This window comes from Pithys albifrons, chromosome 9 (genome assembly GCF_047495875.1).
Source record: "Pithys albifrons albifrons isolate INPA30051 chromosome 9, PitAlb_v1, whole genome shotgun sequence".
In the NCBI taxonomy this organism is placed as follows: domain Eukaryota; kingdom Metazoa; phylum Chordata; class Aves; order Passeriformes; family Thamnophilidae; genus Pithys; species Pithys albifrons.
Window position 1 is genome coordinate 17,284,022 of NC_092466.1, and position 25,160 is coordinate 17,309,181.

The window sequence follows — 25,160 nt, forward strand, 5'->3', positions numbered from 1 at the left end:
CAAACAAAACTGTCAGTGATTTTTCATCTCAATGAAAGATCAAGAGGGACAGAAAGACAGTCTGCCAGAACAATGAAAGCATGAACTGTTTCTTTTTACAGAAAACAAAGTGTGAAATAACATATAAAAAAGAATGTGTAAAGGTAAACACATGAGTTGACAACATCTGCCTCTTCTTTCTTTAGTAAAATAGAGGAATGGGAAGTAAAATTGATAGATGACATTTAAAAGTGATGCATAATTATGTTTTTCACTTTGACAAGGATCCTGATGTTGGATCCTTGATCCACGGATATGGTTTTTGGGTTTGCATAGAAAGTTTACCACGTTCCAAATGGACTGGATACAGAAAAATTGGAGTTCTCTCTGACATCAGGAAGGGTTGTTGATGTCTTCAGAGTAGGACTTCTGTATTTCCTGCCAACATCATCTAATTAGAAAGCTATGATAGCATTATCAAGAGTTGTGTGTTAACCACTTCTTGGAGTTCTTATCATTTATCTTCGGTTTCAAGCCATCTCTTTTGAGTTTAGAGAACTTAATGATGACAGCAGAGGAAGGGAGTTGATACCAGATGGCTGTTCATTACATTTCTGTAACAAGGACTTACCTCGCAGCAAGTGTTATGTTCTCAATGAATTCTGTTTCTGCTACAAAATTTTAGAAAATACTCTCTTTTTATGTAGGACAGAAGTTTTTACTCTACTTCTTCATATTGAAGAATAATTCTAAACAGCACTGGTGTAATAATAGGCCCATAAAGATACTACGTAGCTTGTGATTCCAGCCTGGTACTGGCAAGATAAATATGTACCAAATATAGACTATTTATTGATGAGTAACCTTTCTTTAGACTAGAAACTTCTGAACAATATACATAAAGATCTTTTTTTAGGCCCTGTATTATATGAGATGCTTCATATTTAAATTTTGGTTAAAATACCCTTATCCTGTTGGCATGTAGTGTTACCTTTCAATGAAACACTGTATCAGGGTTAAATAAATGTATCTATGATGTGAAGCAGCACTTGATATATTAGCAATATTCCTAGAATTTATAACAAAATGTAAAGAGATTTATTGTTTCTGTTGATATAAACTCATGAATCTTTGAAAGCTGGGCAAAACACTTTGCTTTGGTATATTTTATCTTGTCTAGGCTTTGCTTATTCAGTGAGCAACCCATCAGGGTTGTTGCTTATGTTCTGATTTCTTTAGCACATCTGTTTCAAACAGTTGTTATCCTTGAATTGCTGATCTTGACTGTGTAGGGTAGCATGGTCTATAAATAGTCATATTTTACATCTTCATTTATGTGGGTTTGTGAAGAGCAGCTACTCTTTTTGCTTGGGTAGTTGTGTCAGAGCTGGGTAGAGATTTGATTGACATTGACAATAGAAGTCAACAATTTGACAACTTCATTGAGTATTTGGGCTGGAGACAATGGTTAGTGTGTCTGATCAGTATGTGCTTGTATGAATTAGAGCACATTGTGTGAAGTTCTGCTGCAACAAACAGTGTTCTTATAAATTTGCATCTTGGTGTCAAATGGATTTTTTTTGTTTTTAAACTAAGTCTGTCTTTTGCTTTTAGATTTTCTTAGGTTAGCAGTATTTCTAAATATGATGAAATATTCATTACGAACTAAATTTTAACTTCCTTTGTTATATCTTATAAAGGAGTTAGGTAAGTAATGCTGGCTTAGTAGTATGAAATGTCTGTAATAATTTGAGATTTGAGAAAAATTTGAAGATTTTTTTGGAAGACCAAGTAATGGAATTCTAAACAACACTGGTGTAATAACAGGCCCATAAAGTAAAACCAAGCCTTAAAAATGCTAAGCTTTACTCTGCGTGCATACAAGTTACTTTGGGTTCAGTAGGTAGATGGTGAGTCAACGTAGCACTGATTTCAAATGGAGAGATGGTTTCTACTGAATGATCATCTTAATGAGATAAGTAAGATGTCACTTAAATTCCTGATAATGTAATCTTTAGGCACAGAGGACACTGTATTTTTGAGGATCACGATAGGAAAAAAATCCAAATCCACACTCATTATAAATCCCAAACAATAAGCAAATAGTCAGTAAATCTCATGTGTGTTTTTTTCTCAGGCAAAGCTAATGCAGGCAGTGTTCAGATGTGTCATGTATTCATAGAAACATTTCTGTAACGATGCAGTTACTTTCTTGAATAACCTAGAGATATGTTTTAGGAGACAATGAGTTTCAGTTACAGAGTAAAGGGTAATAGGGCTTATCTATAAATATTAATATAGTTTGTAGTTTAAAAACAAACATACTGTTTAAAATCCATATTGCTTGACAAAATGTAGGCACAAGCAAAATTTCTATTTACAGGCTGTCAGTTACTTTACAGGAAAAGGTAATATCTGCATATTTCATGCATGCAGAACTTGGCAGCTGTCAGCTGAAGGTTCACATATGGAAAAAATGCAAAATATCTGCTTAGTTGAAGAGACTTCTACCCTTGAATTAAGAAGTGCCTTTTTGATACTGGGACAATGTTCTTGTTTTAACTACTTTTGTCTTTTTTTAGGGTGATGGAGAAATATTTGAAAATTACTACAGAAAGCAGAGAAGGAAACAAGCACGATTGGTTCTGCAGCCTCAGTCAAGCATGGTAATGAAAGTTGGGTTTTTTTGCAGTGACTTGAGTTGTAGCTGATGCTTAGTGGTATTTTTTGGTTCTAAACTTGTTTCCTTTTTCACTGAAAGCATGAAACAGTAGAAGGCTATAGAAGATACTTCAGTCAAATTGTAGGGTAAGTTTCATAAATGAAAATTTACTTCAGTTTTACTGTGTTGATGCTTAATTCACTTTGTGTTCTCCCATTGTCCAAAAACTTTGTTCTGAAGGATTCAGTGTCTGCACAAATCACTCCGGTGATTTTTGCTGGAGCTGAGTAGGGAAGAGCATTCAGATCCTACCAGCCCAGTGCCCTACAAGGAAAGCCCAGAATCCTGGACTCCAGATGGCATGAAACAAACTTTTCACATTTTAACTTCATTCTGGGCAGAGCAGAACATCAAACCTATCAAAGTGTCACTGCTCCAGTGGGGAAGGGTTTGAGTATGTGTGTGTGTGAAGGGTAGAATTTACTCTTAATATTAGAAAACAACTAAATAATATAAGCATTATTTTATTTTAGTTTCTTTGTAGTAGAAGACCACATTTTACATGTAACCCAAGGATTGGTAACTAGAACATATACTGATGAACTCTGGAACATGGCCCTTTCCAAGATCATTGCTGTTCTTAGAACACATTCAGTAAGTGAGAAGTCTTATCAGTGTTGCAGTTTAAATCCTCTTACTTCAGGGCTCTGTGTATTTAAAGCTGGGATAGCAACAAAGTGAAAAATTGCACCTATCTCATGTTTTCTTTTTCTTGTGATTAAAAATTGCTCAGATATGGGAGGGAGCCTGCCAAGCTTTTGTTTTTCCCCACAGTATCAGGCTGTGATCCGCAGCCATGGGCTGTTTGCATAATCCTCCACTGATTTACAACTCACTGGGTCTTCCAAACCTTCTCTTAGACCAGCAGTTTAGAATATGCAGAGTTAATCTGCTGTTATTATTGCAATCCTTCCTCATTAGTCTCAACTGACCTCTTCATTAGATCAGATTGAATAGTTCAGCACTGAAAGCACCACCAGGAAATAGTTCCTAATTATCATTCCAAATGCAATGTTTCCAAAATAAACTCCACCATCAAAACCTTTGGAGCTCTCTCTTCAATGCTACAGTAGTGTTATGTTTATGTTGAAGTAAAGGTATTAGAAAAATTCTGTGGCAGCTGAGTAGTACTTCAGTATATTCAAAGTGTGTCTCCTAAAGTTATATTTCTATCTCAGCTGCAGTGATGCTGCAAGCTATTTCTTATTCCTCTGTGAAAAAACTATGGAATACACATTGCTCACTCTGACTGATTGTAAATTGCTTCAGTTTACTACTGGTGTAACTTTTACTATCGGGAAAAATAATTTTATCTTTCCCATTTTAATGTTGGTTTGAAGCAGCTCCTTTATGCAATGTTTTATTTTTTTTTACTCTTCATCTTTAAATCAAGGGAGATTTTGTATTTCATATATACTGAGGGAAAATGGGGGAAAAGGTCAGATAGCAGCTATAGTTATTATTACTACCTTTACTGGTCAGTGGTACATGAGATGTTCTCATACTTTTTTAATTCTCTTGAGAGAATTGCTATAAATTGAGATATATTTATCCAGCATTTTTAAAAGCTAAATACTTTGCTAGTCTGTGTGTGGATTTATACACCTGTGTGTAGATTTATACACCTGTGTGTAAGGATTAAAAGTAGCGTAATCTCTGAAGAACTCTTCAGAGTCTTGTCATGTACTTGATCACTATTTCTTCTCAAATGTGTAACTCCCATCAAAACCCTTCTATAAAAATCTCTCTGAAATACATCTAATTTGCTGATTTTCAGTCTCAGTGCACCATACTGATATTTACTGAATCTCATATTTTAGTTCATGTTTTCTTAACTTCTATTCTGTTGATAGTTCATATAAAAATGTATCAAATACTTATGTGTAGCTGAACTAAGTAAGGACAAATGAGTCTAAGTTGTTTCTTACTAAGGCTGGAGAGTTTAACCTGTGCTACTATTCTTTGAAAGACAATGTCCCATATTTTAAATCTTTTTAACAAAACCAGAATTTCTCACTTTCAGTCATACTGCACTGATCCTGACCTTGTTCTGGAACTGAAGAATCTCATTGTAGTGTTTGCTGATACTTTGCAGGTACATACTGTATTAGTAATTTAAGTAAAAGTCCTGTAGTCAGATTTTAACTTTATGTGTGTAAGTGGAATGTATGTGTTTTCATGAATTATATATACAATTCAAACCCAAAATTACACAGTAATGTTTAAAAATATATGTCTTTCTTGCCTTAGTTCCTCCTTTTCAGTATTATAAATTGAATATATGTGTTCTGGGCTATCCAGCTAGCATCAGTTATTCATATCTGTACAAAATTAGTGTTAGTTTTGTAATTTGTATATGTTTTTGTCTTTTACAAATGCTTTACTTCTCATCTTAAGCAAGAATAACATTCCAGTTATCGTTAACTCTTTAGCTGAACCAGGTGAACATCATTAGCAAATATTCTTGCAATATTTAACAGACAAAGAGAAATGGGGCAAATTTCTGAATGCATAGGATAAATTACTTGGTAAAAATTTAATATATAAACTTGTGGTGGTGTGCTTAAAGTACTATAATTAGTTTTCTGGAAGTGGCAAGATTGAATAATAAGTCTCATATCAGCATCCTGAAATGTTATGATAGGAATTGAGTGTATTAGTTCTTTAACTGTCCCCTCTTTATTTTTATACTAGGGCTATGGTTTTCCTGTGAACCGACTGTTTGATCTTTTATTTGAGATAAGAGACCAGTACAATGAAACTCTTCTTAAAAAGTGGTCTGGATTGTTCAGGTTAGTATATCAAAATAATTGTACCTTTTGTATTGCATCAGTTGTTTTTGTCTAGCTTCAAGATTTTATGATACAGTTACAATTCTGGAAGAATTTATTAACTCAAGTGTTGTGTGTGAATTTTGGGTGGAATAGGGTAAAGGTATTCATCACATGTAACTAATATTTAGGAAAAGAGACATCATGTGCTGCTTCTGTAGCTAATGGAGAGAAGGAAGATCTCCAAAGGGACATTACTGCAGGAGGGAGACATCTGTTTCTTTTCATTAGGAACCTAATAACTCTAGGCTGTTGTAGTAGGGCTTTGGGTTCCTAATTTAGGTGATCTTAATGTTTACAGCTAGCTGATATGCATATTTTCTGACAGCTACTGACATTGCCAGCATGTCTTCATGTTTTTTTAATGCAGATTTGTTTCCACCTATTACTTGGAATCATTTGATTGAATAAATTTTAAACCCAGGAATACATTGTCCTGAGACTGTACTCCCAAGCCTGTTTGTGATGTCTAAATGTGCATAAATTGTTTACCATAAAATACGTTACATTATATTACAGAAAACCTTAGCATTAAATTGACCACTCAAGGTTTTCCATCTCTGCGTGTGTCTAATATAGTCATTTGTGTAGCAGGGAAGTCCAGAGGGTACTCAAACAGTGCTGTGCTGGATGCCTGCTTGAAGTTCTGAATCATCTCTGTTGACTGTACATAGCCCTGGTGCCTGAGACATTCTGAATATCACCTTTAGTGCAGAAAAAGCGTGGGTTACCATAATTAATAACTATATGATGGTGTTCTCTGGAGTGGACTAGTTGATCTGTATTATGCACAAATTAAAACACTTTCAGATATTTTTCCCTCTGTGATGAGACACACTGTAAACAGTTATCATATAGGAGGTACTTTCAAAGTAATCTAAAAGTATTTGGAATGTGTGAATTCTTAAAACTTTTTGAAGATGCACACCTAAGGGAGGTAGTAACATATTCATTTGCATGTTTGAACACCAGAAAATACTGTACCTTACATGACCAATTTTTTTTCACTTTGCTAATTCACCAGGGATATTTTTGAAGCAGACAACTACAGCCCTATTCCTGTAGCAAATGAAGAGGAATACAAAATAGTTATAAGCAAATTTCCTTTTCAAGATCCAGAACTTGATAAGGTAAGAAGTTTTATGTTATTCAACTTCATGGAAATCCAATTAAGGACACTTAGGACAGCAATGATTTTTATAATTAGAAAGCAATTAAAATTTGAAAGCCTAGGTAGATTAAGAGGCTAAATCAACTTCTTTGTGCATGAAAATCACAAAATGTCAAGGTAGATGAAACCGTTTACAGTGTTAAGTGGCTTTCTAATTGTTGTGTTTAATACCAAGCTCATGTTGGAATTGGTTTCAAGTGTAAGACAGTATTATATTTTATTTTCACAGCAATCCTTTCCAAAGAAGCTTCCAATGTCTCAGTCAGTGCCTCAGATTTATATCCAGGTCAAGGAATTCATTTATGCAAGCCTTAAGTTTTCAGAGTCACTTCACCGCAGGTGAGCTTGAGGTATCAGGAATGTGACTGTAAGGAAACCTGTAACCTTCAGGTGACACAAACATATATACTAAAATGAAAATATATTTTCTTGTGTACTTGATTGCTGTGCTTGTTTTGTAATTTGCATATATAATTCTTTAATATATAATTCCCAATGCTATAGCATTTTTTTAATGTGTGTATATATATATACTGTACAATATGTGCATGGTTGAACATATCTTGGTATGGTGAGCAGCCTAAAGCACTACTGGGGTTTTTTAAACAGTATTGACTGGTTTGAATCATCGAGAGAATTTATTTATTGAACAAAGCATGTAAAGATTGAAACGTGTACTTTGATACTGGCCATTTCAGAAACAATTGTTTAGCATCCCTGATTACTTACCAGTCTTCCCCTTAGTGATTTGAGTTTCCTTAGCAATGATTTTTCCTGAAACAAAATGTGCTGTTTGCATCCCATTCCCTCTTCTATCTCACCTTTTTCTGATGAAAAACATCACAATTCACCCGTTTCCTTTCCCAGTCTGGCCTTCAAAAGTTTAGTTTTCGTTACCTAAAATAGAATCCATAGATCTGAAATCTGGGAGGTATTCGTGGCCTGCACCCAGTTCTGCCCTGTTAAAGATGTAAATCGCTCCCTTTCACACATTCTTAATTGATACTGTTTATAATTTACACGTACTAACGAGCACATGTTGACCTCCTTAGTAACTCATTAAAACCCACAAATTACTCTTTATGAAGTGCTGTGTCAATAAACATGTCCAAAATCTAAAAATAACAGGTTTTGCTTCAGTGTTGGAATTCAGTTAATGGGTATTTGGTAAGTGAAAGAGGTGTTCTGTCTGTTGGATCACAGTAAACTTGGAGCAACCAGAATTTAAATTCACATTTTTAAATTCTTAAAATGAAAAGTTCCCTTTGCAGGGAAAAATTAAAATTGTTAAGTGTAGCTGTCAAAGTATTGCCATGTTCAGCATATTTATAAGAATAAACTTTTTTTTGCAGCTCAACAGAAATAGATGATATGCTCAGAAAATCTACAAATTTGCTGCTTACAAGAACTCTAAGTAGTTGTCTACAGAATCTAATTAAAAAACCTCATATAGGTTTAACAGAGGTAAGTTTTAAAACATATATTCCAAGACACTTACTATTGACAAAATCAGATGATACAAAAAGGATTTTTACAAGAATTTTTTGTCTCTTGTAGCTTGTTCAAATCATAATAAACACAACACACTTGGAACAAGCCTGTAAATACCTTGAGGATTTTATATCTAACATTACAAATATTTCACAACTGACGGTTCACACTGCAAGGCTTTATGGACTTTCTACATTTAAGGTATGGTACATCTCATCTGTGTCTGAAAAGTTATGTTAAAATCACTATAACTGAAGCATTTTAGAACAAAAGAGGGGGAGGGTAAAGCTCTGTGCCTTCTCATTTTTGTCTTAAGATAATTCTGAACTCTAAACATTCAGTTGTAACACTGAGCAGATAAACACTGTTTTTTATGTTATTGGTATGACCTGGAATATGTCAATATGTGAGAAGCCTCAATATTGTCTTTCAAGTGCACTTTTTATTAAGTTATTAAATGAAAATCTAAGCTTAACTTCATTGGTAGCTTTTAATAGATTAAGCTTCGGTTTGTGTAGCATCTCCCTTTATCTGAATGGAATCAAGCAAAACAGCTGGCTCACTCTAAAATGTTTGTATCTATTTGGGTTTGTTCTACAGTAGTAATATTTTGTGGTGTATTTTCAAATGGTGTAATTATTAATATGAAAGAAGTATTAAGAGTGTGCTACAAAGCACAAATTCTTCTATGACACTTTTAGAATTTATTTTGTATTTACTTGTCCTTTATATACGCAATCATAGTTGTTAATAATCAGTGGGAACTTCACTGTTTCTAATACATGGCAACTGCTTATCTGCATGCGCTGTATTTTCTGTGATGCTTTTCAGAAATGATAGAAGTGATTAAACTTACATCTCAAAAAATTAAATCTTAAGTGATACATATTCATCATAGACAATTGCCATTTCATCATTTAGCATGTCAACATTTGTAACCTGAGGACAAAATAATCCTAAAATAAAAAGTTATATAGTTTTCTTTCTATATATGGCTCCTCATCTCATTAGTAGATGAAATTGTCCTAGTTGTTCTTGCATTTGTCTATCTAAAAACTCTGAAGGATTTTGAAAAGAAGAAATTAAAGCAAAAATATCAAGTGATTTGTATAGTCACATCTGATGTCCTTGTATGATAGGTTTAGTTAAGCCAGGCTTTAGTTTTTCATAGTAGGCCCCATGTTTTCTGTAGCCCCCCTGCCCCAAAACCTGGCCCCAGAAACCCAATGGATATTGGAGGGATTAGCAGAATTTTCTATCTGTGCTTAATACCTATGCACTTTAAAAGAATACAGGATGAATGCTGACAACCAAGATTTATTTTTTTTATGGTTTCTCTCCTGTCTACTTTCCTGGAGAACTTGTTAGCACAATGTTCTCCAATTATAGTAGAGAATTCTTTTCTCGTTAATCCCTCTTTTATTTCCTTTCTATTTTAATGAAAAACTGCTCACAGTTTCTCACCTGGGCTCTCTGAGAGTTTGGTATGTTCTACTGTTATTAAATGCATCTCCTGGTGGCAAATTGTGTCACCTCCATTCTTTCTGAGTGGTCAAAAATTTCCTTTTATTAGCAGCATTGATCACATTTACATTTCATGAGATGAACTTTTAAGTGCATCTGCACTGTATTTTTTTAAAAACAGAAAGACTAGTCTTCCCATTGCCAGTAAATTGTATTAACTGTTGAAGACTATATAACTGTTCCAAAATTACTTCGTTTCTAAACAAAAAACCCTGAGCAAACAGAAAATTGAAGGAATTTTGCTAAACCAAAGCAGATATATTTGCAAGCCCCATCATTATAGATTGTTGAAACTGAGATCTCATTGTTAATTAGAAACTTTAAATACAGATTTATCTTTAATTGAAACTTTCTGAGTCGTGACCACCTACAAAACTGTGGATGTCAGCATATTCCTTTGACATGTTAACAGGTTACCAGATTCTTGTGTGTTGGACTGGGAGAGCTGTTCAATGGAGGCTTTTACAAGTTGGTTTGGCAGTAAAAATGCTATTTTTAGGGAATTATACTTTGGTATTTATTCATGGCAGGGCCACATGCTTTCTTGCTTACTCCTGAAGTGCCTCATGTCCTGGGGTCTGACTTCATGCTAAAGTTGGCACACTCGATGTGAGGACACCTATAAGCTTAGATAAATGTGAATGTTTTTAATTTTTCTTTTTGCTTTTTATATTTACACTTTTTTGAAGTGCTGTGTTTTTTGGACTGCTTTCTCCTGGAGGAAGGTCGTGAAGGGAGTTTCATCCACTTTTTTTGTTGCTTCAGTATATATCCAACCTACTTTTACTCTCTGAAAACCTCAAGCAACTGATATGTTCACTTTAAATCAAATGTCTTACTGTGGGAATTATTTGAATTTTTTCTCCGTATCTGTGAAGGAAGTTTCATGTTGAGCCCAAATTAGAAAGATATTGGGCATATAAACTCCAGGCCGGCAAAATCCCACCTTTCCAGCAACACAGACCTTGCCAAGCATCTGCACACAGAACCCATTGCATCTGTGGAGGTGTCCCCTGTACAGATGAGGCAGATAAATAGTGTTGTAAACTCAGTTCACAGTAAACGCGGGACTTTACTGTTCCAAAAAGTAGAATTCATCATGTGACAGAACAAAAAGTAGAGGTAGAAGGAAGTAAGGGAGTGCTCTGACTCATGGTGTGTGATGATGAGGATATTTAAAGGAGAATGAAAAATTAATGAATATTCTTCAGATGTGCAGCTTTAAGATGTTATATAAAATCATGTGATTGCTGGGCCTCTGTCCATAAAAGACAAAATTATTAGGTTCTTTTAGCAATTTTTTAATAAAAGGAGGCAAATACACTTTGTGTCAGAGTTGATTAAATTCATAAGGCTCAATTAAAGGTGGTTGTTGTGAAGAGAGTAAAGAAGTTGTTTTGTTTTCAAATTAACTTCATTTGTCTGAGAACTTCAAATCTTCTGTAGGCATGTTACATTACAAACACTCATAGTGTGCATTATGGGAGTATTTTGAAAACTACAGCCTCAGGCTTATTGTAAGACAAGTTAAAATACTAATGTAAATACAATATTTTTTAATCTAAGAAAAAACACAGGACTTGAGTTTTGTTGATGGGTATAATTTTATCTCCATTTAATAATGCTTTAGACTTCTGACAATTGCACACTTTTTTTTTCAGGATGCAAGGCATGCTGCAGAAGGAGAAATATATACAAAACTTAACCAAAAAATAGATGAATTTATTCAGATTGCTGATTATGATTGGACAATGTCTGAATCAGATGGAAGAGCCAGTGGATACTTAATGGACTTAATAAACTTTTTAAGAAGCACGTTTCAAGTTTTTACTCATTTACCTGTAAGTGTTCAAAATTAAGTTTAATTTCAAACTATTTGAACATAATTTTATTTTAATACATAAAGGTTTTAAAGATAGATTTTTTTTTAGTTGTGCACATGCTGGCAAGATGTGTTTTTAAGTTTTATTCAGCACAGGAATATTGTCAAATGTGTCTCAGTGTATTGGTGATGGTTACCCATGGGAATACTTAGAAAATAACTTTCAAATATCTCAGTAAGATTGTTACCAACAACTAATTTACAAATAATGTAAGAACTTACATAGTTTTATAGAGCATCAGGTGGACTTTTTAGTTAACCACTTTCTTTTGTGTATACATGCACTGGTTCCAACAATGCAGAATTGGTGCAAATCCTGCAGTTACGCAGAAGGTTGATCATAAGAAGTCATTGTCTTCTAGTTAATTGAACTTCACTGAAATGAATCCATGTTCGTATTCAAATATATCCTGTGTTATTTTGTCCCAGCAAAAAGAGTAGTGTTTAACTTGTCTTATGCATGGATTGTTACATTCTGTTGTCTGATTACCCCCTGCTTTAAGACAAAAAAAGACTGTCTAGTTTGGTTTATCATCATAATGGTTTGTAGCTTCATAGGTCAGGAGTGACTTCGGTAAGTCATTCAAGCTACATCTGCTTGTCATCAGCTTGTCCTTGGTTGCTGCAGTCACACTGATGTCTGAGTGCCTGACCACATGCAATGCTTATAAAGAGTTAAGTCCTCAAGGCATGGAATGTTTTGACACTTCAGGCTGGAGATAGTCTGAATAATAATTTCTTTATATGCACAGCAAGGTGTTGAAGTTGCTGGCATAATGGGCTTATCTGGTCTTGTAGATTTTACATGAAGAGGTTGTGATCCTCAGTCTCCTTTTAACTGACTCAGAGACATAACCCACTCAAAATGTATCGTGATATTGATGTGAATGTGTTGTGTGAGGCATGTGCTTCTGTGCCAAATCAGTCGAGTGTTTTTTGATAGAGAATAGCAAGTTTGTTGGATAGTTAAATTCATTGTGACTTAGTATACAAAGCAGTGTGAACAAATGGCACTGCTCTTCAGTGGTCACATGCAAGTAGTAGTTAAGGGATGTGAAATTTGTAGAGCAGGATGTACAGACGTCTGTCATGAAGCTATGTTGCCATATAGCTGTACAGAAATGAGCCACAGACAAAATAGAGTTTTGTGTTAAGAGGGATGGAAAGAAGCAGCTATGTCATTAGGACTTGAAAAGTGTGGAAGGAGTAGAAATATGTGCCTGGGGGCACAAGTCAGCCTGTGGAGAAAGGTAGTTCCTCTGAAGGGCTGTTCTGTAATTTCAAACTCTGGTCAGGTACCAGGCAGGACTAGTCTGCTCTGGCAGGAGGTTTCTTCCAGTTTTTTACTTATCCTGCATCTTTCTATCCTGGCTTGGCCAATTGTAGAAACATATGGTCTGATGAATATTGTTGTGTGTGAGCTGTGGAGTTTATATGAAAATGTGTGCAGAGTTTTGTTGTGGTGATTCTGTTGTACTAGTAGGTTATTTTCATTAAGAGAAAATTTATAGTAAAAGCATTTTCAAAGATAAGCCCAAAACTAAGTTCCATAACTCATTAAAATAGTAAGTGCTTTGGAGTGCTAAACTAAGGTAGGTTCTCATGTACCGTAATTTTGGAATAATTGAAGAATAAATTTTCATTAATGGATTATTCCATTAATGTCACAATGTCATTTCCATAATAATTTTTGTATGGCTGGCAGAAACATTCCACTGCTCCAAATAGTTTGCCAGAACCTCTTATGTAATTAGAAACCAAAAAGAACAAAAGTCCTAGCCACTGACCATAATTCTAGTAAGGAAAAGAGTGGGACAAGTAGAAGAAACTCTTCTCTTGTACCGTAGCATACCTTAGCATGATGGTGTGAGAGGGCATTTTACCAGGGCTGGGGACACTGGTTGGCCACACTAGTTCTACGTAGTTCTCTGACACTCAAGGGTCATTGACATTCTCTTTGGTATTGTTTCAAACCCTGGTCTTCTTGTAGAACTGTTACAATATGTTCTGTAACAATTATTTGTGTTGCGGTCATTGGGCTCCTGTCGATGGACTCGTGTTTTATTTTAGCTGTATGTGTAAGCTGTGACCATGCACGGGAATGCGTCTCCTTTCGTGCTTCCATGGGGGGGCTACACTGGAGTATTGCTGTACCAATGTAGACATAACTTTTCAAAAATACGTCTTATATTGTATGTCTGTTTTATGCAATTTGTATTACTTTTATTGGAATGTTAGACCTCTAAATCAGGTAGGCCATGATCACAACTACACTGAAGCTGCACACAAAGTGACACAACTTGGTTGGGGTCTGGTATCCCTGTTGAATCACTGGAAATGTCTTGTGTCTCCAATGTGGTTTTTTTTCTCACTGTTAAGTTTTGCATCTTAGTTTTCTCCTCTGTGTTTTGTGTTTAAGAAGCAATTTTGGAAATGAAAATAGCTTTGTTCCACAGTAGAATGTATATTGCCATTACATTAAAATTTATTAATGAGTAATGTTACATTTTAATGACATACAGATAGCCTCTGTAAGCCGAGATGGTAAACATGGCATATAGTTTTTAACCTAAGAGTTTTGGAATTAATTCTTTCTTGTAATGAAATGGCATTTCGAGAGACACTTTGTCATTTGAAGTTTGATATTTTGGCATACAATTCCTTATTATAGAAGAAAGGTATATTGCCATAATAGTGTTACTTAAATTGTAATATCTTTATAATGCTTCAACAAAATACTATATAAGTTCTCAAGTTTAAAAAAAGAAAGGAATTCTGTAGCTATAATTGTACTTTTTGTAAGCTTTTTCTTACCTTTTATTGCTACCAATTTTTTATTCTTTTTTTTTTTTGAAGTTGACAGTACATCTTAATTTTTTTGTTTTGATTGCCTTACTGGTTTCGTTCTCAGAATAACAACAATGACCATGCAGCTATGTCGGTAAGTAGATGCAAGATGAAGAGTAAAAAGCATGTGAACAGAAAAACTATGAACTGCCTGCAGGCTTATTGCTTCAATTTTTAATCATTTAATAAAAAGACCCTTTCTATTTTGCTGATGACTTGCTGTGTACCTTGTGTGGTTGCATGCAGGGATCAAGTTAATGACTAACATTGGGCTTTCATACACTGGGACAGACAGCAGGAGTCCTAAAAACCTTGCAGAAGGTTGGTGGGATGTGTCTTGCATCTCAAATGAGGTAATTTAGAGAAGACTATTAGACCTTTTGAAAGAGAGGTCAGGTATCAAATACAGCTATGAGACATGCATGCAGAATAAGGGTAGAGTGATAGAGCTGAATAAAGAATCAGTGAAAGTTCCATCATTTCTCTGCTGCATCTGCCTGGGGTCAAGGGAATGTGTCTGCTGGTGTTCTTTATTTTTAAAGATGATGATGTATTGCATTTAAGAATTCTTCCATCTTCTGATTATTTTTTCAGGTCATTTGTGTTTGATTTTTTTCATAAAAGGAGTTTATTTTTATTTGGCATAAGCATTGCTATGATAATGAAAGTAATGAAGTTAATATTACTAAATTATTAAAATTTGGAGAGTGAGGGGCTCCCAGGTGGTTAGAAGCCTAGAGCACATGAGTTACATGTGGTGTTAGGGAGGTTGACTGTTTAGTCTGTTAAAGAGAAGTCTGAAGAGAGATCTAGTGGCAGCCTACAACCTCTTGAAGAACAAATAGAAAAAAATGATGGAGCCAAACTTTTCTGATAGCACTGACAAGTTCACACAGGGCAGTGGTCACAGGTTGGGAGGTGAAGCTTCAATACTAGGGCAGAAGTTTTCATGAAGAGAGTAGTGTGGTGCTGGAAGAGTTCACACAAAGAGACTTGAATTCCCATCCTCAGTTATCTTGAAGGCTTACTGAGAAGAAAGGACGATGGACCTGAATGAGTGTTGGGCAATAGTCCAGCTCCAAGTAGCAGGTTGGACTAGAGGACAGTGTTGGTTTACTCACTCCTATGAACATTTCTGTCATTGAATACTCAGTATCATGTTGAACTGTCAAGGTAATAGGTGTCATGAGCACTGTGAATATTGAACATTTTGTGTAGAAATACTTCCTGTTAATGTTGCCCAGGTCTCAATCTGCTGGTTATGTCATGATCAAGGACTAGCAGAATTTCAGCAATGCAGAGCATAGAAGCTGCGTTGCCTTGGGAACATTATGGCTTGAGAGTCAGGCAGTTTTTAATGGTTCTGTTTTCTAAATTTGCAAGAATCTAGTATTTTGAGATTATGTTTACATACTATTTTAAATTCATGTTGCAATTTATAGTGCCATTAGATGCTTGGAATCAAAAAGCAAATTAAAATTTCATTATACAGTCATTAATCTCATGAAATAAATTGGATTATCAAATTTATTATTAAGAACCTGCCCTTTTTTAGGTTTATTTTTAATAGCTAAGGAAAAATGTTGTCTTCTATTTTTAGATTAGGTAATTTGAAATTATAATGGGTCTATATATAATGGGTCTAGTTTAGAATTAGCTGAAATTTTTTTCTGGGTATGTCCTTTGTCAATACAAAGTTAGTACTGGACAATGCTTTGGAAAAGAATGGCTGTTGAAAAGCAACAGCTGCAAATTACTTGTTAATTTTTTTCACTGTTTCAGTAGCATTTAGGGCAGAGGCTGGAAGTAAAATTGATTCTTAAAAATTCCACTAGTGCTTTTAGTATACTTTATCAATACTTCAAAACTTGGATTTAGCCCTGACTGATAAATCTGTATGTTTAATTTCTTTGCATTTTCAGAAAGACACTGTCATTTCATATTGTTAAATTAACATCTTAGATTTAACAGATAAGTTTTGTTAGTTTCTTTTTATGCTGAGGTTGGCAGTTTGTGTTATTTTATTGTTTCTGTGATTGGCAGCAAAAGTCTAATTTCACAGCTTGCAATGGAGGTGGAGGGGTGGTGTTTTTCTGCAGCTATATTCAAAAACTGTCAATCAACAGCCTTTACAGGCTGCTTAAGAGAATGGGTTTTCTTACTGATTTCTGCAAATGCTGCTTCATGCTGTCTTTGATTGGCACAGCCTGGCAGGGAGGATGGATGAATCTGTCACTGGCTGTTTAATTGTGTTGCTGGTCTCAGCCTGACATCAGGTCTTTGACTCCTAAGTGGCTCAATACAAAACAAATTAGCAGATTGTAGTCATATTTCTCATTCTATATGCTTTGACTTTGTTGAATGCAGTCCATAAATCATATTGACTGACACCATAGTGAATGATGAAAGCTGCTTTTGAGACAGCTAGCATGGGTTTTAGAAAGCAGCACCGCGAAGGTGCCGTGGAAGGATGCATATGGCTGACCCTTTGGGAATTCCTAGGAGCCAAATGTCTCTTTACTACAATTGTTCTTGGGAGAAAAGCTTTTGGGTCCTATAAAAAAGGATTTAATATGTCAGCAAATTCTCTTTACAAGCTCCTTTGAAATATAAGAAGTTTGTCTAAGGGTTTTCTCTTTTTACAAACTTGTATTTCAGCAAAATGTGAAGGCTGGGTGAAAAAAACAGTTTCCTTTAACACTGTTAGCAGGTGTTTTTGCTTATAGAATAGAGTCCTTGTTTCCTAAACTTTACATTGGCTGAGTGGAAGAATAGGTTTTGTAGACAGCAGCAATTAGCATAGGCACAGCAGAGACAATAGTAGTGTCTCCAAATGGGAGGCAATTGGGGCGAATGTGAGAAGCCTGCTGAATCTCTGCATGCTATTAAATATAGGTATTTAATTGCTAGATAACCACAGCCACCTCCAACCCCCTTAGAAAGTTATAGTAATTAAAAAAACCCCAAAACAACAGACTGACAAATAAAAACCATCAAGAATGTTATAAAACTAACTGGGATTTGTTGAATTCTGGAAAATAAATGTTGTTGCTATGTTCGTGAATCCTTATGTTTCCTCTCCAAAATGCTTTATGGATAAATGGTGAAGAATTGATTAATTGGTAGATGGTGGAAATTTGGAGATGGATTTTTAACTAGATCTCATTTTTCAAGCACAAATTTTAATTGAATTCTTTTCTGAGTATCATATATCCCACACATTTTGAACTGGGAAGTACTGAATTTTGAAGAGGATAACATTATAGTTCACATTTCTCTTAGTTAAAAATCAGCATTTTGATAGATTTTTGTAGCTTCATTTTTTTCTCTAAAATTGAAAATACTGACAGATTTTATTTAGTATTAACTGTGTATAGTAAACATCTATTATTTTTGGATATGTCATTTGAACAATAAGCCTGTAGTTCAAGTTACATAGTTGGAAATAATTTATGTTAGGATGTTTCCATTTAATGAAAATTTAAAATAAACACTAAACATACATGTATTGATACTTATTTAAAGTCCAAGTGGCTTTAACCATGTCATTTCTGTATTGTAACCATTATCTTATGCTCCAGTACTATTGATATTTGCCAGATTGTAACAATTAACTACTCATGCTTGTTAGAAATATAAAACACTGTCTTTTATTTAAGATAACAGAGGAGTACACATTGTTTGCATATGAAATAAACTGAATGTTAAAATTTTTCGTGACAACCTATTAATCTGGTTGAACTTTTATTACGTTATAGTGGCAGCATAAATAGGACATGGAGCTGATTTGATGGAGCAGTACATTAAACAGATGCACTAGTTGTTCCATTAAATCAAAATGACATTTCCATTAAGTATTTCAAACCTACTACAGTGTAATTACATAAACTGTGGCCCATTGATTCCCCTCCTCACCTCCTTTCTTGCTTTCTTTTCTGCCTATTTTTTTTCTCCCTGAATTCATATCGATATTGTTCTGCTTGGGGAATAGAGCTGCATGTCTCCCAGTGTAATTACCATTGGGTTTGGGAGACTTTTAAGCATGCTGTTCTTGCATTGTTTCTTACATTCCTTGTTGTCAGTTCATCTATTTTGCTCAAAAATGTTATTTGCTTTTCTGAGATTTTCAATTAAGAAACTGACATCTCATTTTAGATATAAAGCTGCTAACAGTTCAAGGTGTCCCAATGCTAAAGAGGTATTAGCAACAGCCATTTAATGTTTCAGTGTGAACATGAGGAGAGTTGAAGGCTTTCCATTGTATTCTCTACGTTTTAATTACCTTTTAATAAATAATGGAGTTTTAAAGTACAAAATATTTGGGTCCAAATTTGCTTTCTCTTATGAAAATTTTCTGTACATGAAAATTCAATCATATGAACAAGTTGTCAATTATTAAGGCCAAGATCTGGCTCTTAGATGCTGGAGCAGAACCTTCCAAATACTTTGGGTCAGTGAACTGCTGTCTATTATAATTTTTCATTTCTTATGTGTGTTTCTGGGAGTCAACAGTGACTTGATTAACCTGACTTGCAAAAAACAGCTGGGGAACCACTGCTTTAGAGAAACAGGTGTCATCACTTCCCTGATGGATAGAAACGAAACAATAGTGGTGTGTGCTCCAGTAGCTGTGTTAGGCAACTGTGATTTATTTTGTGTAAGTGTGTTGTTAGCCTTTGTTTCAATATACATTGTAACATAGACATCAGTTGAAAAGCGTGGTTGAAGTACATTAAACTACAGAGATTCATAGAGTTGCATGTGAAAGCCAAGATCACTCTGCTTTAAAAGATGGCAGTGCTACGAATAGAGTGGTGCCATCTGGGTCGGTATCTGGTCTCAAGTGGTTTTCTTCCCTTTAAGGTAGAATTCTGTTGTCTTCCAGTTTTTCTGTACTAAATTTCTAATAACTCATTATCAAGTTAATGTCTGACATTGTGTTTTGTTTTTTGATCTCATGTTGGAAAATTTGTCTCAATTACATGTAGATGATAAAGAGCAATGTTACTGGCTAGACAGTGATTAGGAAATTATTTCTATTTTGTACAGCAGAGGGCTACATTTCATTTTGTAAGTAGTTGATCACTGACAGCACTGATTTATTAAGCACCTGAAAAGATGATGGATAAGCATGAATATTTAAAATAGTTTAGCAACAAGCTTTGAGATGGAATTCAAGTAATTAAAGTACCAATAATTAGCACAAGCTTTTATGAGCAATGCCCCAACTGATAGCAATTGTTTTGATTTATATAATGTCTGGAGTATTTTACTTACTATGGTTAAAACTGTGCAGCATGTTGACTTTCATTACATTCTTGCTTTCATTCTGTTTGGGTTAAAAATATTTTAATAAATTCACAAAACTGTTCATACACTTCAGGAACTTACATTGTTAATATTTTAGAAAAGTCCTTGTATTCATGCAAACTATTAGATTTCTGGAAGAAGTATCCATAATTACTTTCATATGTATTTAGTCTAATTTTCTGTGTGATCTAATAGGAACAAAGCTAACAGGTCAAAGAAGTAACAAGAAGTGTGATCTCTCTCCTAATCAGAGTCCTGTATTGTTAAGACTTTGAGTGTATATTAAAATCAAATCAGATAAGCAGTTCCTTAGTGACATATCATTTGTTTCTATCTTAAAACCTGTTACTTTTTCTACTAGGGAAAGGTGGCCCAGACAGCTTGCATGTCAGCCTGCCAGCATCTTTCAATGTCCCTAATGCAGATGCTACTGGACAGTGAATTAAAACAAATAAGCATGGGAGCAATTCAGCAGTTTAATTTAGATGTGATACAGTGTGAATGTAAGTATATGCTCTAACCCATATCTGTCTTAACACTGAAAAATATTATTTAATCTAAGTTATATAGTGACTTTTTCCATAATCTACTAAAACTTTGTCTTTTATGAAAAAAATACCAGTACCTTCTTATAAAAGTATTTATGAGTGAGTACAGTAGCATTTCTGAGAATTTTTTAATTAAACTTTTTTAAACTCTGTTATGTGATTGAAATGCACATTGTTATTACTCGTAGTGGGATTATAATCACTGTATCCAGTAAGGCCTATAGTTCAGTACAGAATTGCCCCAAACTACTACATAAATATTATGTTGTAATGGTTAAGAAAAAGAAAAAGGTCAAATGTCTGCGGACTTGTAGTTTTCCCTCTTGACTCCATCTATTATGATACAAACTTTAAATGTGCTGTTAGGGTTTCCTCACTCCTAGAACTGCTACTGCCTTAATCACTCTGCAGAAAAATAGTACTCATTTAGTATACATCACATGTTGTTTTATTCTCACTGTTTAAAATATGGCATCAGAGTTATTTTATAACTGGTTCAATCCAGCACTGAAGGCATGTGTGTTTTGCATGGAATTCGTGGCTGAGAGTGAGCTCTTAATCTGTATGAACAAAGGTACTTCTCTGAATGGGTGTTAGGACTGGTTTTATAGTTGATGACTGAGATACAGTGGAAAGGCTAACTAGAGATTTTTTCAATATATATTTTCAAATTCTTATGCTCTGTTTTTTTCCAAACTGTCTTTCCTATTTTGTGTTTGAAGCATTGGTCTCTGGGATTTTGGTGCCATCTGTGAAATAGGGCAGTTCTGCAAGTCATGTCCTGAGGTTTTCAGTTTGGATTTGTGAAAAGTATTGATGGCTACTGAATTGGAAGCCACCTATGGGAAACTGGAAATTGGATTTCAAGCAATTTGGTTGGTTAACATCACAGAGGGTTCTTGTGGGAGTCCAGGGGCAGAGTTAAGAGGCGTGGACATTTTAACCATATGCTTGTCTTTCCCTCTCCTGCCTTATTTGTTACATTCCAGCTTAACTCTGCAACAACTAGAGCAGGCATCTTTCTGACAGTCCTTCATTATCCAGCCTTAAGGTCTTCTAGTGCATGGAATGAGCCGACGCGATTATCAGGGTCAGATTGAAAAAGTGTTTGTGATTGTGACATTAAAATTCATGTCATGGTTGTACAAGTTGGCCAAACAGATCGTGGTTTGACTTCTTTCACTTTTAGTTTGCTTGATGTTGCAAATTTAAGTGTTCTTTTCAGGTAGGTGGGTAGGGGTATGTGATTGTTCATTTCTGTAGTTTCCTAGATGTAAAAAAAAATACCAGTCATAAAACCAGAAATTCCATCATCCATTTAGAAAAGCTAATTTGGGCCACCCACTAGTCATCTACCTTCTTAACAAATGGTGTAACAGTGAAGAAAGCTCCTCCATTACCATATTATTCTGTTTCTAATATATAAAACATCATCTGTGAACAACGCAGTCCTTCACTACTCTGTGTAGATTAGGCAATTCACTGTTTCACTGTGGGGTTTTTAGCAGTACAGGGGATAAAATGCATATCTTGCAGGTACCTTTCACAGTATGAACAGTATGTTCACAGCAGAGAAGTGAGAAGTTGCAACGAGTCCAGCTGTCATCTGGTGTCTGGGCTGTTTTCAGACCTTTTTCTTCTCAGCCTTTACTCTGTTACATGCCATCCTAATTTCTGTTAACACTCTTTCTGCCATCTTTGGTTGCTGCACAGCAGAAACTTCAATCATTGAAGAGATCGTAGTTTTATTTGTTGTGACATGATATTATTTCATTATTTTAAAATTAAAATATGACCTTAAGACAACATTTTTTAACTGTGGCTGTTATACTGAGCATATAGCAAGGATAGGACATGGCAAAGCTTGGGGCAAAATACGAAATTTTCAGAAAGCTAATAACCTAAAGACTGGAAAATGCATTCTTTCCACTACTGCACAATTTTTAGCATGGGCTGTACAATTTTAAACAGAATAAACTTTATTTCTTACTTTGTGCAAAGCTTATGAAGCATGTTAGGAAAAAAATGGTTTTGCACAGAATCCCTTGAAGTAGTTCAAATGCAATTATGGAAGCTTGTCAGAATAGTACATTGCAACAGACATTTTACAATCTGTGGAACAAGGGATTGACACAAGATTTTGCTCAGACGGCTTTGCTGATGTGGTTTCATTCATAAGGTCCATCACAGGCACATTCCAGGCCTCGCTGTGATGCCTGTGATTTATGTTCTTGTTCATCACCCTCCCCCAGCTTTATTCTTTGATGCTCTGGGATTAATGGATACGACAGTGACATTTCAATTAGTGCTTAGAGTGTGCAAATAATTCACAACTGTTGGGTAGTTTTCTACTGTACTGTATTGCATGGGCTTGACATTTTACTTACAGACACAGTGGAGTATACTCATGTATTTTGAACTAAGAAGTTAGGTGAGTTATGAATATCTGGAGCCACATTTGTTAAAATTCTTGGCAATATTCTAGAGTTTTTTTCTGATCTTTTAATGTTTTAATTTTATTCTTTCTAATATGAACTGGAGAGGTCTAAAGAAAAGCAGAAAAATGTTATTACTTGTCAGATTTTTTTTCTTTTCTATTAAAAACAATCAACAGTCCAACCAAGAAGCCAACGATCTGTTAATGAGCAGCAATCTGTTAATGTCAATAAGTGCTGCAGTTCTTAGTTTTCACAGAGAATAGGTTGAACCATAAGTGGACTTCCAAGAAAGGAAGTTGGAAGGGAAGGAAGTGATCTGGTGGTGAACTGCAATTTTTTTATCCTGCACTAAATTTGTGTGCATTGTAGTACCTGTAGTATCTAAGTTTAAAAAGCAGAACAGAACATCTGGAAGTATCTGATATTTCTGCCTAACAGTAGTAATAGTGTCAGTGCTGCTCTTAACTCATGATTTGTTAAAAAAAAAAATCATCTTCTTGATCTTCTTCTGTTTTCCTTCCAAACTTTGCAAAAGCTTTCAATTTTATTTCAGTTTTGTCTAATCAAAGTATTTCTCCACTCTCTCTCTACATATTTTATAGCCTAGAGCAGTGTTTTACTTCTGTATTTTACACCATCTTTCTCAGTGGTTATCTTCCACTAGTTGGGTTTGGATTCTTGCAACAGTGTTCAGAGAGCAGGATGTACTAAGGTCCATTGAATTAATATCCAAAGTCTTTTGCTTGGACATTGCATTTCAGTTCCCTGAGGAGGAAAATGGGTGGGAAGGGAAGGTGTTTGCCATTTCTTGAAGATGGAAGTCAAATGTGGGTTGCTGTTTCTCACTTTACAAAAAGAAAGATGTGCATAATCGAAAATGAGCTTTTCAGAAACACCATCCAGATCTACACACCTTACATCAGCTTTTTATTAAGGAATTTGTCAGAAATTCTAATTTTTGGAGGAGCTAAATGTAATTTTTATAATTTTTGCATTTTAACATAGCTGAACTATGAGGCAGGATTAATTGGGAGAATGACATATGTGTGAGTGGGCATCCTCCTTCATCCAAATGTGAATCTGTACAAGGATGAAAGTGTTTTGGGTGCTGCCTATAAACAAGCATGGGTTAGTGGAGAATTAGTGCAAAGCAGGATGCTGTGTATCTTCCTAATCAGCCCTACACAGGGCTCCTGACAGTCCTGCCTCCTTTACTTGATGTATGTAGCTGTGGTATCCAAGAGAAAGTGATGTCTTCGCCAAAGTGCTCTCTGTTGAGCGTCCAAAAAGGTAATCTCCAGGTGGGCATGCCAGAAGCTGGGGAGCCCAGATCCTGTTTTTCCATGAAAAGGCAGTATATTCTCCTCTGGAGGTCCCTCACTTTACCTGCCTCCTTTCCCATCTGGGAACTCAGGTTAACTTAATTCACTTGAGACCATCCTTCATCTGCTGGTCACATATGGCAGCGCGGAGCGAGGGGAAGCAGCGCTAGCGCTGGCGCTGGGGGCAGGGCCGGGGCTGCTGCCGGGCCAGCTGGCAGCTCCCTCAGTAAGGCTCCCCTCCAGGCGTGTTTGAACAGCTGGAGCATCCAGCAGGGCTGCAAAGTGGCTGCGGCTGCTGAGATAGTCACCTGATTCGCTGCTCTTCCTTTAAAAATACATGGGTAGCTTTGCTGTCCTGCCTGTGAGACTGAAATAAAACTGTCCTAATTTAGATTTTGATTCAAAGTCTGGACTCTGGTTTTTAATTTCTGCCATTGAACAGCAAAGCTATTTGTCAGGAATTAAGTCCTGAATTCCCAAACCAGTAGAAAGACACAAACAGATGATGTCTAAAAGATGGAGGTTTGAGAAACTAAGTGAAGAAACCTGTTAATAAATCTAGATTTTTGTAGAAATTCAGTACAATTTACAGTTAAAGATGTCATAGATTCTATTTAGCAGACACAGCCTTTCTCTTAAGGTCTCCATTAATAGATATATATATTCACATATATATTGTATACAAAGTACAATTAAAAGATCAAAGCCAAATCTTCAAAAGAAAGTGGACTGAAGTAATCTTTACAATATTTATATTTACCATTACAGTCTATGTGTTACCTCACAGCCTGTTTTTGTGTTACCACGTATTTTTTTCATTAGCTTAGCTCATATTTTCTTTATATTCCTTAACAGCCTGTTATAGGAAGTAGGTTGAAATTCTACGTATTGAGTACAGATATTGTTCCAAAGATCTTGTTCTGTATATACAGGAAAGGTCTACACAGTATCAGCAAAGTGGAGGGAGAGAAAATGTTAACAAAAACCTTGTGCATACCAGATTCATGTAGTGTGTATTTTCAGCTTATTTTCCCCAAACATTTCTGGTTCAAAGGGCCAAGCAGCCAGTTCTTTCTCTCTAAAAGTAACAGTTTA

At 35.3% G+C, this 25,160-nt stretch overlaps 1 protein-coding gene across 9 annotated transcripts in view; it reads left to right on the forward strand.

Annotated features, from left to right (window-relative positions):
* EXOC6 (exocyst complex component 6) overlaps positions 1–25,160 on the forward strand; it is an 84,820-nt gene that overhangs the window by 31,858 nt on the left and 27,802 nt on the right. For 6 of the 9 annotated variants that reach the window (XM_071564268.1, XM_071564269.1, XM_071564277.1 and 3 more), the window contains exons 9-20: positions 2,562–2,645; positions 2,741–2,787; positions 3,175–3,295; positions 4,725–4,796; positions 5,396–5,493; positions 6,557–6,662; positions 6,933–7,042; positions 8,056–8,167; positions 8,261–8,395; positions 11,380–11,559; positions 14,512–14,541; positions 20,119–20,260. In XM_071564268.1, coding sequence (XP_071420369.1) covers positions 2,562–2,645; positions 2,741–2,787; positions 3,175–3,295; positions 4,725–4,796; positions 5,396–5,493; positions 6,557–6,662; positions 6,933–7,042; positions 8,056–8,167; positions 8,261–8,395; positions 11,380–11,559; positions 14,512–14,541; positions 20,119–20,260 — 1,237 coding nt within the window. The remainder of the gene's footprint in view (positions 1–2,561; positions 2,646–2,740; positions 2,788–3,174; positions 3,296–4,724; positions 4,797–5,395; positions 5,494–6,556; positions 6,663–6,932; positions 7,043–8,055; positions 8,168–8,260; positions 8,396–11,379; positions 11,560–14,511; positions 14,542–20,118; positions 20,261–25,160) is intronic. The other 3 variants (XM_071564271.1, XM_071564272.1, XM_071564275.1) reach the window with 1 other exon arrangement.